Source organism: Carassius auratus, unplaced genomic scaffold, assembly GCF_003368295.1.
Source record: "Carassius auratus strain Wakin unplaced genomic scaffold, ASM336829v1 scaf_tig00217411, whole genome shotgun sequence".
Taxonomy (NCBI): domain Eukaryota; kingdom Metazoa; phylum Chordata; class Actinopteri; order Cypriniformes; family Cyprinidae; genus Carassius; species Carassius auratus.
Genome location: NW_020529057.1, coordinates 1 through 17,061, shown reverse-complemented (window position 1 = coordinate 17,061; position 17,061 = coordinate 1). Strand labels below are relative to the sequence as shown.

General features: G+C 37.8%; 1 protein-coding gene across 1 annotated transcript; it reads left to right on the top strand.

The window, feature by feature from the left end:
* Nucleotides 1-14,766: 14,766 nt before the first annotated feature.
* Nucleotides 14,767-16,657, top strand: LOC113100925 (zinc finger protein 883-like; the record flags this gene model as incomplete). The annotated part of the gene is made up of 1 exon (XM_026265414.1): nucleotides 14,767-16,657. A coding segment is annotated over one exon (1,848 nt), but the record flags the coding sequence as incomplete, so codon positions are not given.
* Nucleotides 16,658-17,061: the final 404 nt, after the last annotated feature.

The window sequence follows — 17,061 nt, the reverse complement described above, 5'->3', positions numbered from 1 at the left end:
TATGAAATTGGAATAAGTAATTGTGATGTTTGCTATACTGTTGTGTTGCCAGTAACACCTCCATGGTTATTCCCAATGCCTGTAGTTGACTTTCAGGTTTTAGTGAGTATAAATGATAAAAATAGACAAGAATCTAAAAGTTCAATAGTACAGAAATATTTAGATCAGACATATATGTCAGAAACTCGTATATATACAGATGGATCTAAAGATCCTGAAACAGGACACACAGCAGCAGCCATATCCAAAGTTCAGGTATAGAATATCAAAAAGAACATCGAATCATCTGTCAGTTTATACCACAGAAATGATTGCCATTTTTTGGCTCTTCAGTGGGTTGAAGACATTAATATACCGGAAGTAGTAATATGTTCAGACTCTTTTTCAGCATTGTCAAGTTTAAAGAGTGGAAAATCATCAACTAGACAAGACATTTTGTCAGACATTTTACAAAGTTTATTTAGAATACAATCAAAAACAATTATTTATTTTGTATGGATACCTGCACTTATAAGGTATAGAAGGTAATGAAGTGGTGGATCAGATAGCGAAAAAAAACATTAAAACATCCAGACATAGAATTTAATAGTCCAATGAGTAAATTAGAAATAAAAGGGCTAATTAAAAAAGCAAACGTGCGTGTGATCAGCTCTCGTCTTGCTGGGTTATATATTTTCCAAAAAAACTCACATTAGAACAAACAAATGTCAAAATATGCATTTTGTAACAATAAATTGATTATTGATGTAAAATGTTCACTGTTTCAGTCTTTTTCTTGTGAATACACAGCATTTCAAAGATCTGTCCAACAGCCAATTGATGTGTTACTCATTTGCATATTTACATGCTATTTGGTGTCACATGACTCTGGCTTCCCCCTCGATTCAATTGTATCAATTACATATACAAACATCACATTCTCTGAATGTTTCAGCCATTCTAGATCACTCACATGCATTTTTAGATCAAAGTAAACATTTAGAGAAACTGATATAAGAACATATACAAACATCTTCACCTTCTTCATCTTCACCTTCTTCAGGCCTAAATATCCTCCTTCTATCTATCCTTCGCGGGTGAACATCGGAAATTAATTTCAGTATTAAGCATGGAAAACTTTATCAAAATGAATCGAATTCCAACATTTGATAAGCACTAACATGCTATCTTCCAACATCCATACAGAATGAACCATAAAACTATCAACTAACCTGTGAAATGGTGGAATAAAGACAGGACAAATACGTGCGTGTGATCAGCTCTAGTCTTGCTGGGTTATGACCAGCAGCCCGGCAGACGCGTTGCAACACACTGCACTTTCATAGCGCCCTCTGATGGTTTAGCGGAACCACCAATCCCTTCATACATTTACACATGCATAACCAATATTAGCTTCATCAATTGTGAAGAACCAACAATTGGGGCATCACATACACTCGCTGAGCCTCTCCCGTGAGCAGTGGGGCAACAATGCATGCCCATTCCTCCTTGGACGATGCCTCCCGCCTGGCCACGGTCTCGAACATCTGGAGATTGTTACGTCATCGTGCACTGTCATCCGGGGTAGTAGCTGCGTTGCCTGGACAGAGGTGCGGAGGGACGGAGCGTGACCAGCTCACGTTTTGTTTCCCCTTGCCGGGAGGCCATGTACTCCATAATTTGCTGCTGGTGGATGCTCACCTCGGTGAGGTGCTTTAACATCTCTTCCATCGTTGGGGATGAGCGCCACCTGGGAAACCAGAGAAGATGCATGAGGCAAGGAGCGTTGAGAAAAAAAAACAAAAAACAAACCAGCCCAACAGTAGAAACGCCATGTGGGGAGGGGTGTCGGTGTCCTCTTCACTGTCCTGCCCACATTCTTCACCAGTGTGGTGGGGTGAAGAAGGACATGACTCGAGGATGAAGGTAAGATCCTCGAAGGGTGGATTTTATTGAAAGGAAGGGTGGTGAAGTGGCGTTGCTGTGAGGCGGCTTGGTGCTCGGCGTCCTTGTAGTGTGCTGGTGCAGTGTGGGTCCATGCTCTCCCGTGGGCGTTGGGGCTGACAGTCACACGCTGCTCTCTGTAGGCACAATGAAAGAAAGGGTTAGTCGAGTCTTGCGGAGACATCTCTCACCTCTGTGTTCGCTTGCTGGGTTTAAGTAAGCAGCGCTTGATTCTATGGGGTGCAGGTGTGGCCGCTTAGCCTGTGACACTTATGAAATGTTTTGAGCTTTTTTTTTATACAATTAAACTTGAATTGAAATGTTGGAGTTATAGAGAGAGAAATTTAAATAGAATGTTCATGTTAAAAATTTGAAAAATTTAATGTGTCTGGCTTTCGTTGCCATTCCAGCTATATTAGCTGTACAAACAGCTTGTTTTGCTGTTTACTGTTGCAAACTGCTGTATCTTACCATGTTATTTTTAATGTATTGTCTTAATTATGAACGTACTGGTTTGTAGTGCAAACAGTTTTACCATTTACTGCACTTTGTTCTTCTTGTTATTTCCCTATTACCATGACCATAAGTCTCACACATTCACATACAATTGCTTGGTGGATAGAATTAGATCACTACATAATTCAAAATGTCATTCAATCATGATATTGGTCATTTAAAATTCATTTTGTAGTTCTATAGCCCAGTGCAAAATGCCAGGCCTGCACATAATAGTGGGACAAAGTGGCACTTTTATAGTTTAAGATTTTGTATTGTTGCTTTTACGAACACTCATATATATATATGTAAGTTTGTGTATATATGTGTGTGTGTGTGTGTTTGTGTGTGTGTATAAGGTGCATCTTGAAGAAATGTGAATATCATGAAAAAAGTTATTTTTGTAACTTTTTTATTTAAAAGTGAAATTGTCATATATTCTAAAGATTCTTTTTTTTTTTTTTTTGATGATTAGAGCTTAATTTAATGAATGTAATTATTGCATTTAAAAGTATAAAAAAGGGGTTAAACAAATATTATTTATTTCTTTAAAATTATTTTTAAAGAAACTTTGTCCTGTGGTGTGACAGTACAGGTGTCACAATGGAGGACTTTTTTTTTTTTTATCACACCAAAGGACGTTCCAGCTTTTTCTGTCAATTAATGACCTTGCTATTCCAAGCTAATCTGTCATTAGTGGAAAGCAAGACACATTTGCAAAATTTTCTAGGATTATGTAGCTTAACATGCACTTTTTAATAAACAAAAATATATAATTTAGGGGTGTCATATTTATGCACAACAAAGCATAAAACATTTGTAGTGGTTCCAAAAAAGTTCAAAGGACATGGTGCCACACCAGAGGACATGGTACAAAAATGTAAAAAAATCGAATAACATTGCAGCTTCATAACAGGTCCGTGTAGGTCAAATAAATGTGTGTATGTATTTATATTACGTGTCCTGAAATAGTATGGGCGTCCAGTACTCAAAATAGTTTTATGTAGTTTTGTTTGCTTGGCTGTTTCCTTATAAAAGTCCAGAAACTTGTAAAGTTTTTCGTCAGGTGTCGTTTTAAATTATATGACGTCATTACATTGCCGTCTTGCCACCAGCCAATCGCTGCACTGTTGATCATCCTCTTACATCCGAGATCAAATGACACATCCAAGATGATTTCATCGTGCTAATCATGACCAGGCTAATTTGGTTCTTCGAACACACCTGTTGTGTATGATTAGTATCGCTGGATTGAGTTATGTGAGATAATTCCGCGTTCATGTGTTGGCGGGGATATCGATACTCGAAATCATGATCAGCAGTGCAGCGATTGGTTGGTGGCAAGACGGCAATGTAATGACGTCATATAATTTAAAACGACACCTGACGAAAATCTTGACAAATTTCTGGACTTTTTTATAAGGAAACAGCCAAGCAAACAAAACTACATAAATGTAATAATAGATACATGAAACAGATAATAGATACATGTTTTTATTTTATTCGAATTTTTTCATGATTCCCAATTATTTAGATTCGCAATTTATAATAGTTGTGCAGTCTTTACATTTTTATTTCAATGTAGAAATTATCTATTTATTTCATTTTATATTTGGACAGATTTGTTACGTGACAGCATTAATGAAAGTTTCTTAATGGTCAATATATCATGTTATCTGCATCTCCTGCGCTCCATCAAGCCACTCTTATAATCATCACTCAAAATAATGCACGACTCTATTATCTGTATAGCATGTGTGTAAGACAATTATGAAGTAATAATTTTATGACAAATAAATATTTCAGTGAGTAAAAATGTCTGTGTCTATAGTAGTTATATGGACTACACATCATTTTTATATTATTTTTAAATAATTGTTTTAATGGTTATTGGTCTTTCTTCCTCTTGTCGCCTCGCTCCAGTCCAGCGGGAGGCGCTAAACACACACGTTTGTTTTGACAAACATCATTAAACCTCAGAAGAAGAAGTTTAGTTTCACCGCGCTCTCTGTTGTTGTTATGTCGGTGTGCTGCCTTCATACAAACAGTTAGACAAGTTTCTAAGAGAGAAAAAAATACAGATTTGAATCAGTTCAGTAAATACCTGTCACATCCTCACATTCGTGAGTTTTGAAGCGAGCAGGAATATCTGGAGGAGTTTATCATCTGAACTGAGATCTGCTGCTGTGAAGATGGAGTTTGTGAAAGAGGAGAGAGAAGAGAACACGAGTGAACCAGAAACCAGCACAATAAAACACGAGGAAACAGAAATAAAACACGAGGAACCAGAATCTTTGATAATTAAACACGAGGAACCAGAAACCTGGAGAATAAAACAAGAGGAAACAGAAACCTGGAGAATAAAACAAGAGGAAACAGAAACATGGAGAATAAAACAAGAGGAAACAGAAACCTGGAGAATAAAACACGAGGAACCAGAAACCTGCACAATAAAACACGAGGAACCAGAAACCTGGAGAATAAAACAAGAGGAACCAGAAACCTGCACAATAAAACCAGAGGAACCAGAAACCTGGAGAATAAAACAAGAGGAACAAGGAGGTTGGTGTTTATTCTTATTTATTTTACTTTTTTTAAATTATTTTTATGTTCTTCGTTCATCTTTAATGACTGTTTGTGGTAACGTTACATTAGGCTTACAAAGTTTTACTTATCGGGTGTTTTGGGGACCTGGATAATTTCTGTGGAGACATTTGTGGGTGTTTTTATATAAAGACTAGGTGTAGACTGCGGCACTGAAGACTTGTTACCCATGGGTTTTTATTAATAGGCGAAGTTCCTCCTTTATGTCTTTCATATAAATTTCCTTTGACTATTTTGTAACATTCAATGTTATTAAACCACTTTTTGTGCAGTATGAATAAAGGGTGATAAATTAAAGTGCTTGCAGTATCCTTTAATAAAATATAAACTATACAAACAATAAAAGCATAATCTAAAAAACATTTCTTGTGCATTATAAAGAATATAATACAGTTGGTTTGATACCTTTATCTCAAACTGTGTCAGTTTAATTGAAGTGAGTATATTATATAAAACAGTTGATTCAATAATGTATATAAAAACAACAAAGGCATCATCTGAAAAACAATGCATTCTGCATTATACTGAATAATATTCTGTATATTTTACAGTGGGTTTGATACCTTTAGATCAAATGATGTTGTCCTTTAATGTATTGTATTGATATTGACTTGGGACTATATTATGGGGAAGCACAGGCGAAGCACTGCTGCTTAGGCGAAGCACTGCTACTTCGGTGCAGAGATATCACGCAACACATGAAAACATCAACTCTATGTGAATACAGGTATAATATGGGTCGATCTATACATGTGTCATGATTAAAATAATCACTTACTCTGTGGACAGCTGTCCATTTGGTCCATTCGGCGTGGGGTGTTTTTTCCAGTTCACTTTGTCACACCGAAAAAAAAAAATCGATTAACGTTACTGCAGAATGGATCAGCGCCGTGAAATCCTCTGTAGATGTGACACAACTTCGGGCACGCTCATCTTGATCTGACGTGTTGAGCCTGGTCATCAATGGCAAAAACATGTCCCACTCTCTACAGCACAGACACTCTATTTCCGTCGGCATAGATTGGCATATTCCCCCACATTCACACCACCAGTTCATGTTGGCTCTCATCCTCACGTCCTCAGGCTGTTGAGCGATCGCAACCTCCTCCTCCTGTCGTTCTATTTCCAAAGCACGCAGCTCGTCTTCTGTAAACTCTGGTTCAAATAGGTATGGTTCTGGTTCTTGACTGTCTGAGAAGTCACCCTCTTCGTCTCTCTCAAAATCAGCCATGTTCATCGCCATTCGTGTACTGTAAGGAAAATAGCCAGGCAGCTACTATTCACGCCGGTATGTTGACGGAAGTCGTGGGATTTCATGTGTTGCGTGATATCTATGCGCCGAAGTAGCAGTGCTTCGCCTAAGCAGCAGTGCTTCGCCTGTGCTTCCCCATAATATAGTCCCAAGTCAATATCTGCCTAGGAAATCGCCTAGTGTTAATCTGGATCGCTATTTGTACTCGTTGTGAATACGCAGGCCACAAGAAGTAATTAGGTGGGTTTTTTTAATTTTTTGATCACTTTTACTCAGGCCATGCTAGCTGGCAACAAAGGATTCCATTCATTGTGCTAAGCTAAGCTAACGCCGACCCAGTCAAACTAAAACAATGCATGCACGGACACAAAAATGCATTTGCCCACCTATCTAAATGTAGGAAATAATGTGAATAAGCCCTATTTCAAAAAACGGTGGAGTGTTCCTTTAACAGTAGTGAGTTAAGTGTTAATGAATAATCACATGTTAGTTCTTCAATAATTCCATATTACTTATGTAGTAAGTAAGAAACAGTATTCTAAAGTGTTACCAATATTTTTTTAAACCAAGAATGAACCGAAATGAAAACATGTAGCTTTTTATCCGTGTGTGTGTAGATTTTTGAGAGTAATATAGTGAAGTAAATGTAGGCATTCCGTGTACGGGACAGGGTGACAGTTAAAGGGTTAAACTACACTACAGGGCAACATGGAACATCTGACTTGACACAAACGTACACACATTAAACATAAATGTCAACGCAAGGAAAGCATGGATAGAGAGAGAGAGAGAGAGCGAACGAACTGCAACGAGAGAGAGCGAGAGTGAGCGCTCACGCGCAATAGACAGTGGAGCGTCATGGCAGTATTTACTCACAAACCAATTCATTACCTGTTAAGAACCATCGAAGAATCTCATCACCTTAATTAAAAGGGGTCAAAGCCTAGAAGCGCATCTTAATAGTTGACAAGTGGATACTTGCATTGGTTCTCTAAAGTGTCTGGTCTGTAAAAGTAATGTCCCAGTATGTCCCAGTGCATGTACAATGCGTAGATTCCTGTTGAATCCTGTTAGGAGTGAAACTGTCATTATTTTCAAAGTCCTGAGTGGAGTTTCCCCCACTATTGGAGTTTATGGTCACTCCAGCTGATGATCGTGACGAGATATATACAGTGGGGATCGAAAGTTTGGGCACCCCTTGCAGAATCTGTGAAAATATGAGTAATTTTCAAAAAATAAGAGAGATCATACTAAATGCAGGTTATTTTTTATTTAGTACTGTCCTGAGTAGGATATTGTACATAAAAGATATTAACATTTAGTCCACAAGACAAAAAAATTGCTGAAATTATTAAAATAACCCCACTCAAAAGTTTGGGAACCCTTGGTTCTTAATACTGTGTTCTGTTACCTGATGATCCTTGACTGTCTTTCTGTTTTGTGATGGTTGTGCATGAGTCCCTTGTTAGTTCTGAACAGTTAAACTGAGCAGCGTTCTTCAGAAAAATCTTTAAGGTCCTGCAGATTCTTCAGTTTTCCAGCATCTTTGCATGTTTGAACCCTTTCCAGCAGTGACTTTATGATTTTAAGATGCATCTTTTCACACTAAGGACAATTGAGGGACTCAAACACAACTATTTAAAAAGATTCAAACATTCACTGATGCTCCAGAAGGAAACGAGATGCATTAAGAGCTGGGGGGTGAAAACTTTTGAACATGATGAAGATGGGCAAATTTGTCTTATTTTGTTGAAATATAATTTTTTTTCCATTTAGTTCTGCCCTTCGTAAGCAACAGAAGATACTTGTATGTTTCCCGGTACACAAATTAAGTACAATTTACCTTGATCTTCAAATTCCAAAAGTTTTCACCCCGAAGGTGAAAGGATTTTCTTAGTCGAATCGGAATTTTCGAATCTTGCTGATATGCGACTGATAGTCGAATCATATGTTTGGGGGCGGGGCAAAATACATTGAGTCAAGTCAGACACTCTACAACCATAATTACTGATGTTAACACACAGGGAAAATGTGTAACAAATGCTTCGCAGATACAAACGGAGTAAATAATGTTTTTATGTTAGCGCAGCTCTTTATCTTAGATACAGAAAGAATGAAAATCCTGGAAGAGAGAATCCATCCTTATATAAATATTAGTGGTGTTCCCAGCTAAGGATTTTCTTAGTCGAATCGGAATTTTCGAATCTTGCTGATATTTGACTGATAGTCGAATCATATGTTTGGGGGCGGGGCAAAATACATTGAGTCAAGTCAGACACTCTACAACCATAATTACTGATGTTAACACACAGGGAAAATGTGTAACAAATGCTTCGCAGATACAAACGGAGTAAATAATGTTTTTATGTTTTTCTTTTGCGATTCTTTGTTTATTCAACATTTTGTGTAATTAACTATTTACAACAAAGCCCAAGATCACCCATAACCGTAAGACTAAATATAAATACATAAAATAGATACATATGACTGAAAATTAAAATAAAATTGACCAAAACTTAGAAGGATATCAAAAACTTCTTGATAAAGTCTCAATAAGGTCCAACCAAAATTGTATTGTCTTTCTATTGGCTCCGAGCACTTTAGCTGTGGTGCACTCCAGATGGGCAATGTCCAGTAGATATGACATCCAGATAGACATAGGTGGGGTAGTTGGTTCCAACCACATTTTTAGGAGAACCTTTTTAGCAGCAGTAAGGAAAATGGACAGAATCCTCCTTTGATTGACAGACAGTGACAACGAAGAATCATCCAGCAGAAGAAAAATCAGAGGGTCCTTTCGGATTGGAATCTTCAGAAGTTCTGTTAGTATGTCCTGGACTGAGGACCAAACTGACTCAATTTGAGAACAGTCCCAGAACATATGCATGTATGTACCTAAACTTTCATTATTACACAAGTGACAAAAATGGTCAGATTTTCTTTTCATTTTATATAGTAAACAGGGTGTGGCATATACCTTATAAATTAATTTATAATGTATCATTTGGTGAGCCAGATTTTTTGAGGTAGCAAAACAATTCCCCCAGACAATGTCCCAATCGATCAAAGTGTTAAGCTGACTCTCCGAGAAGTCCTCAGTCAGAATGTTCGAGTACTGTCGTACCACAAGCGATTTATAAATTATGCTAACAATACCCTTAAAAGCCATACTGGAATCTATCCAGTCTATCATAAGATGAGAAGATATTTTATTCGACCAGGGTGCTCCATATGCTTTTAGCGCAGATCTTTATCTTAGATACAGAAAGAATGAAAATCCTGGAAGAGAGAATTCATCTTTTAAAATCTGAAAGGACTTAAGTCCATAAAGGTTAAGTCCATAGTCACAGTAGGAATCCAAAGCTCCCATGATCTTTTCTGCCACTCTCCATGTTTTGATAGAATGGCATATAATTGGACCAAACTTTTCCAGAGCTTTCTTAGGTATTCCAGTAAAAGGTAAATCCTGTAGACACAATGGGTAAATAATATTAGTCTCTAAGGCCCGCCATGGCACAGGGGAGTCAACATCCATCCATGTCCTAAGTGGTCTCACTTGGTATGCTAAATAAAAGGACCAAAAATATGGTAACGATAAGCCTCCATGAGGTTTTAGCCTGTGCACAGATTTAAATCGAATTCTAGGCCGTTTATTATTCCATAAAAATGTTGTTACTGCTGTACGAAGCTCTTTAAAATAACCAGTAGGTGGTGCCAGAGGTAAAGTTGAAAATAAAAAGCTCAGCCTCGGAAGTATATTCATCTTAATAGTTGCTATCCTACCATGAATAGCCAAGCAGAGTGGAGACCAACACAGAAGATTGCTGGAAATCCTATCCATAAGAGACTGGTAGTTCCACTTAGAAATGCGAGATGGCGAACAAAAAACTTTAATCCCAAGATAATTAAACTGGTCGCTGACTGGAACCATAGTAAGTAAGGCCTGAATCTCTGATTTGGCTGCTAAGTTAAGGGGTAAAAGTATGGATTTGCTCGAGTTAATTTTATAACCGGACAGTTTGCCAAATGTATCAAACAGTTTCAAGCATTCTTTAACCGAATCTGTGATATTTGATAAATACAACAGAATGTCGTCAGCATAGAGTGAAATCTTATGAGACGTATTCATACATCTAATAGGAACTATTGCAGAGCATTGTTTAATTGCTTGGGCCAAAGGCTCTAATGATAAATTAAAAAGCAAAGGTGACAGGGGACATCCTTGGCGAGTGCCCCTGCCGAGACGAAAGGAAGGAGAAATATGAGCTCCAGTAAGAGCTCTGGCTGAACAATTAAAATAGATAGTTTTGACAGCTTGCACGAAAAAAGAACCAAACCCGAAACGTTCCAGGACAGACCACAAAAAGTTCCACTCAGTTCTGTCGAATGCTTTCTCTGCATCCAAAGAAAGGACTGCAGAGGAAGCTGTATAGGTCTGCTAGTTGAATAATATGAAGAAGCCTATGAATATTGTCCGCAGCAAATCTCCCCCTTAAAAAACCTGACTGATCATACTTGATCAAGTCTCCAACACACCGATCCAATCTTAAGGCCAAGACTTTTGCTAACAGCTTTGAATCTGTGGATAGAAGGCTAATTGGCCTATAACTAGAGCACTCAAGTGGATCCTTCCCTTTCTTCAAAACCAAAGTTATTAAAGCTGTATTTTGGTCCCTGTGCAGAGCCCCTTTTTCTAAAGCAGAATTAAAAGAGTTAATTATCAAGGGAGCCACTATGTCCCATAATGCTTTCAATAGCTCCGGGGGAATCCCATCTAACCCAGGGGCTTTATTACTGCTCATGGAGTCCAGGGCAGACTTCAATTCTTCAATTGTCAAAGGGCTGTCCAATATATCGTGCTGAGAATCATTTAATTTGGGAATATCTAAATGTTTAAGGAATAAATCAAAATTTGTTGGGTGTTGGGTCAGTGCTGGATTCTGATGTGTACAAATGTTTATAAATAGGATTCAAATATTCTATTTAAATCAATAGGTTCTTTGGCTTTGGTCTCACAAAATGTACCTTTTAGTTCCTTCTCTAGTAGATCAATTTGTTTTTCTAATTAAATTTTACGACTCTCTCTATGCTTTTTACTGAATGATGAATAACTTATACATTTACCGCTAACAAAACATTTAGTGGTTTCCCACAATACTTGGGGGTTAGAAGCGGAATCCTTGTTAATCTGCAAAAATTCCTTCAAAGAGTTGCGTAATTCTTCCATAAATGTACAGTCCTTAACAGGGAGGTATTAAACCTCCAGCGATTATGTCTGGAGCTTAATGGTACAGGAGTTAAAGTAGAAATTAATGGCAAATGATCAGATAAAAGAAGTGGCAGAATATCCACTTTATTAATATAGGGAATTAGAGAGGGAGACATAAGTAAATAGTCGATCCTTGAGTAGCTTTTATGACGATCTGAAAAGAATGTATAATCCCTGGAACCATCATTTTGTAAACGCCAAACATCACATATGCTAGAATGTCACAAAAATGATTTAAAACAACCTGAAATCCTTGAATCAGCTTTAGAAGCATGAGATCTATCGAGCTGAGGATCTAACACAGCATTAAAGTCGCCCCCTAACACCATGAGGCAGTCCTGCAAAGTCACAGCTAAACGTAATAATTCTTGAAAAAATAACGGATCACCCTCGTTGGGTGCATAAACAGATACAAAAGCGTATTTAGTATTATTTAAAGAACCAACAACATAGGTTCTTTATCCCCACCAGAACGTACAACAGAAAAATTAGTAGAACGCCTAGACAATATCAGCACCCCTTTAGATTTATTAACTGCCGACGAGGAGGAAATCATTTTAAAGTATCTATTTTGAAAGCGATGCACGTCAGCTGACTTCAAATGAGACTCTTGTATAAGGGCAAAAGAAACCTTTTTACATCTTAAATAATCTAAGCCTTTGGTCCGCTTGATGGGGCTATTTAACCCATTAACATTCCATGACAATATATGTATAGCCATAATTTAAAGAGTAATAGCTATGCAGACCAAACATAAAGAGGCGGGAGGAACAAAAAGTAACCCTCAGGAAAGATAGTGGGCAACAATCAGAAAATATGCAATACATAATACATAATAAATAAATGCATATAAATACCACGTATATAAATGTATGAATAAAACAAATTAAACTAAACTTGCGTGGGCGGACTTGGGCATGGAACAGAAAAACATAAACAAGAACAGTAAAAGAACGGGCAGCAAGCAAAGAATTAAACACTCTTCTACCTGCCCTTAACGTAACAGTCTTTGGATACGCGTCCAACTAGCATTCCGGCTCGTCCGTCGACACCTGCCCCGGTAATTTTCCGGATGAACAAAAAGAAAAATAAATCTGTCTCCATAAGGTCCTCCATGGGAACTGCCGATTCATGCTCCTTCTCTTCGGATTCTGGTGAAACAATCGACCTCTGCTCACTTCTGGGAAGATTTTGCGATGGGATTCATATTGAGGACGAACTTTTCAACCTCCGCCGGTGTCTCAAGCAGTGAAATCTTCCCTCGGTGAGGAACTTTGACTACCGCGGGATAGAGCAAAAAAGACGTAATTCCAGACTGAGTTAGCTTCTTCCTCGCCAATGTCATCGCTCTCCTCTTAGATGCAGTGTGAGTGCTGTAGTCTGGGAAGAAAAGCAGTGGAGATCCATTATGAAGTATTTGGCCATCGGCACGGGCTCCATTCAGGATCGCATTCTGATCTTGATACCGCAGCATCTTGATGATGAACGTACGAGGGGTAGATTTAGCACGCCTACCGCTGTATATACGGTGCGCTCTTTCAACTTCCAGTACTTTGCCACCAAGAGATGGTATCCATTTAGTAAGATTATTCTGTATAAATTGCAGAGGATCATCTCCCTCCACACCCTCTTTTAGTCCCACTAAACGGACATTGGATTGACGGCTTTTGTCTTCGATTCTCACCAACTTATCCTGAAGGGAGTCCACTGTTAGCTTCACTTCCACGGTGTCTTTCTTCGCGTTGCGAAGAGCTGCCTGCATGTTGTCAAAATTATTTCTTATCAGTCGAACGTCTTCTTCCAGGACTCCAAGTCTATCCGCAATTGGGGTAAATTCTTCCTTAAACATTTCCCTGATAAAGCTAAGGTGCATCTTTAACTCATCAGCAACAATGGCGCGAAGTTCCCCCTCAGGACCACAATTAGGATCTTTAACTCGTTTTTTCTCCGGGGAAGTCAATGTTAGTTGACGTTTTGCCATCTTCATTTGTTGCACCGTTATCAGAGCAGCCAAGACTGAACAAGCATGGATAATTTTACTGAGAACAGATAGATTAAGGATACCGAGTCAGGGAGCAGTCGAACTACACAGCCATTGCTACCGGAGGGTCACGTGATCTCTCCTTGTTTTTATGTTTTGATTGAAAGATAGTTAAAATTAAATGTCAGCGAAACCCTAACAATACACAATTTTTACAATGGTGTTCTCGTTATAAAGTTATAAAGTTCTCGTTATAAAGTTTATTATAAAATAAACAGTAGAGTGAGCATTTGATAGCAGGTTTTTGATTAATGGGATTAAACTCATAATTGAATGTAGAATATGCTTTATTTATACAACATAACGCTAATATTAGGACTAAGATGCTTGCTATCTGCAAAAAGAGCCCGAATGCAAATGAACGTTTCTGTGCGGCTCTGAATGCGAACTCCTTTTGTGGATGCGTTCTTCAAAAAAATACAATGTGCAGAAACACGGCAGCTAAACTCTAATGTCAATTAATATACAATTATTTTATAATAAACTTAAAAAAATAAAATATTATTATTATAAAAAATGCTATTATTATTATTTTAATCTGAACTTTCAGAATTTACAAACTGAAAATCGGCCAGCTTTTATTTTGACAAGTTGCCAGCAAGTAAGTACATGGATTTCTCGGTTTAGCGCTGCCTCCTGTAGAGTGTCAGTGAATGAAATGTCACAGTTTTGAATTGTGCTTTGAAAACGGTAGCGGATAGCCTAGATTTATGTTTTCAGTTTGAAAAAAAATCTTGTACAGTAAAGTTTGTAGATCTAAAATGGTAATTGCGCATTAACAGCAGTATTCAAGCGCGCCCTCTGAACTTATTTACACAGCACATCTCTTATTTTGGTCATGTGAACCTGCATGCCGCGGTGGTATTACCCATTCTGGTTGTCTACCTACTGTATATAAATGTATAAATGTGGATATATGTATATAAAATATATACATTTTACTAGGGCTGTGACGGTGATAAATTGATGCTTAAAAATGTTTACACGGTTTCCCTGTTAAATTAGTAAAAGTCATTAAATCTGAAGCAAAAAAGTAATTTGTGTATTTACAGACATTCTCAGCTCTTAACAATATACCAAAAATAAATAATTTTACTTTTATTCAGAGTTCATTGAAGAAAAAGAGGAAAATGAAGAACCAAATCATCAAGATAAGCAGCATGCATGTGATCAATGCGGTAAAATGTTTTATGGGCTTCACTTCTGAAGAAACACTTGAAAGTTCATGCAAAGAAGAATACACATTCATGTCATTTGTGTGGTGAGAGTTTTTTACATCTACAAAGTTTGAAAGAACATCAGAAAATACATACTGATGTGAGAGAGTACGTGTGCTTTGAGTCTGAAAAGACTTTTAGTTCAGCGAGCAGTTTAAAACTACATGAGAAGATCCACACTGGAGAGAAACCTTACAAGTGTTCACACTGTGACAAGAGATTCAGTCGGTTAACACATCTGAAAACACATGAGAGGATTCACACTGGAGAGAAACCTTACAAGTGTTCACACTGTGACAAGAGATTCAGTCGGTTAACACATCTGAAAACACATGAGAGGATTCACACTGGAGAGAAACCTTACAAGTGTTCACACTGTGACAAGAGATTCAGTCGGTTAACATATCTGAAAACACATGGGAGGATTCACACTGGAGAGAAACCTTACAAGTGTTCACACTGTGACAAGAGATTCAGTGTGTCATCAAGTCTGATAACACATGAGAGGATCCACACTGGAGAGAAACCTTACAAGTGTTCACACTGTGACAAGAGATTCAGTGATTCGACACATCTGAAAACACATGAGAGGATCCACACTGGAGAGAAACCTTACAAGTGTTCACACTGTGACAAGAGATTCAGTGATTCAACACATCTGAAAAGACATGAGAGGATCCACACTGGAGAGCAACCTTACAAGTGTTCACACTGTGACAAGAGATTCAGTGTGTCATCAAGTCTGAAAACACATGAGAAGATTCACACTGGAGAGAAACCTTATAAGTGTTCACACTGTGACAAGAGATTCAGTGTGTCATCAAGTCTGAAAACACATGAAAAGATTCACACTGGAGAGAAACCTTATAAGTGTTCACACTGTGACAAGCGATTCATTCAGTCAACAGAGCTGAAAACACATGAGAGGACCCACACTGGAGAGAAACCTTATAAGTGTTCACACTGTGACAAGAGAATCAATAATTTATCACATCTGAAAATACATGAGAGGAATCACACTGGAGAGAAACCTTACAAGTGTTCACACTGTGACAAGAGATTCAGTGTGTCATCAAGTCTGAAAACACATGAGAGGATTCACACTGGAGAGAAACCTTATAAGTGTTCACACTGTGACAAGCGATTCATTCAGTCAACAGAGCTGAAAACACATGAGAGGACCCACACTGGAGAGAAACCTTATAAGTGTTCACACTGTGACAAGAGATTCAATAATTTATCACATCTGAAAAGACATGAGAGGATTCACACTGGAGAGAAAACTTATAAGTGTTCACACTGTGACAAGCGATTCAATGAGTCAACAGAGCTGAAATCACATGAGAGGATTCACACTGGAGAGAAACCTTACAAGTGTTCACACTGTGACTGGAGATTCATTCGTAGAGGAAATCTGAAAAGACATGAGAGGACTCACACTGGAGAGAAACCTTACAAGTGTTCACACTGTGACAAGAGATTCAGTGGTGCATCGAGTCTGAAAAGACATGAGAGGATTCACACTGGGAGAGAAATGTACGAGGGAAGTGTTCCATTAAGTCATCTGTTATACACAGTCATACAAAATACAATCACAATAAGGCCCCGTACACGCGAAGACACATTTAGTTGTATATGTAAATATTTTGTATGGTATATGTGTTTCGTCCAGACGGATCCAGCATTTTGGGAGAGTGAAGTAATTTTTTTTAAACTAGGTCCCAGAGTGGATATATCTGAAAATGACATTCATATCATGAAAATGTTTTTTGCTTTTGTGTACTGCCAATCCATATATTTTGTTAAACAATGATGTCATCAACCCACTTCTCTACTATAGTCAGACACCGCTAGGTCATGTAAACACCAACAACAATGGAGGACTACATGTTTGTGCTCATGCTGTAGAAGCTACTGCGCCTATTAGCTTGACTAAACTTACTAGTGGAGCAGCACGATATTGGAAAAAACAACACACATTGTGATAATTTTTCTCTGCAATGTATATTGCGATATGGAAAAAAAATCACCAGATGACTTGAACTGCTCTATTTGGGGAAAAAAATTAATGACTGGGGTAATTTTGTAGGTGAATAAATCAGCTAAGAAAATAAGTAAATTACAAACATAGATAAATATGATAGAAAAATGGTACAAATGAAATAAAAAAGTGCTTTATATTTTTCAGTCCAACTGTTACTGTTGGTTACAGTTAAGTCTTATAGATTACTGCTGCGTTACATTGCTGAAAGAATGCCGT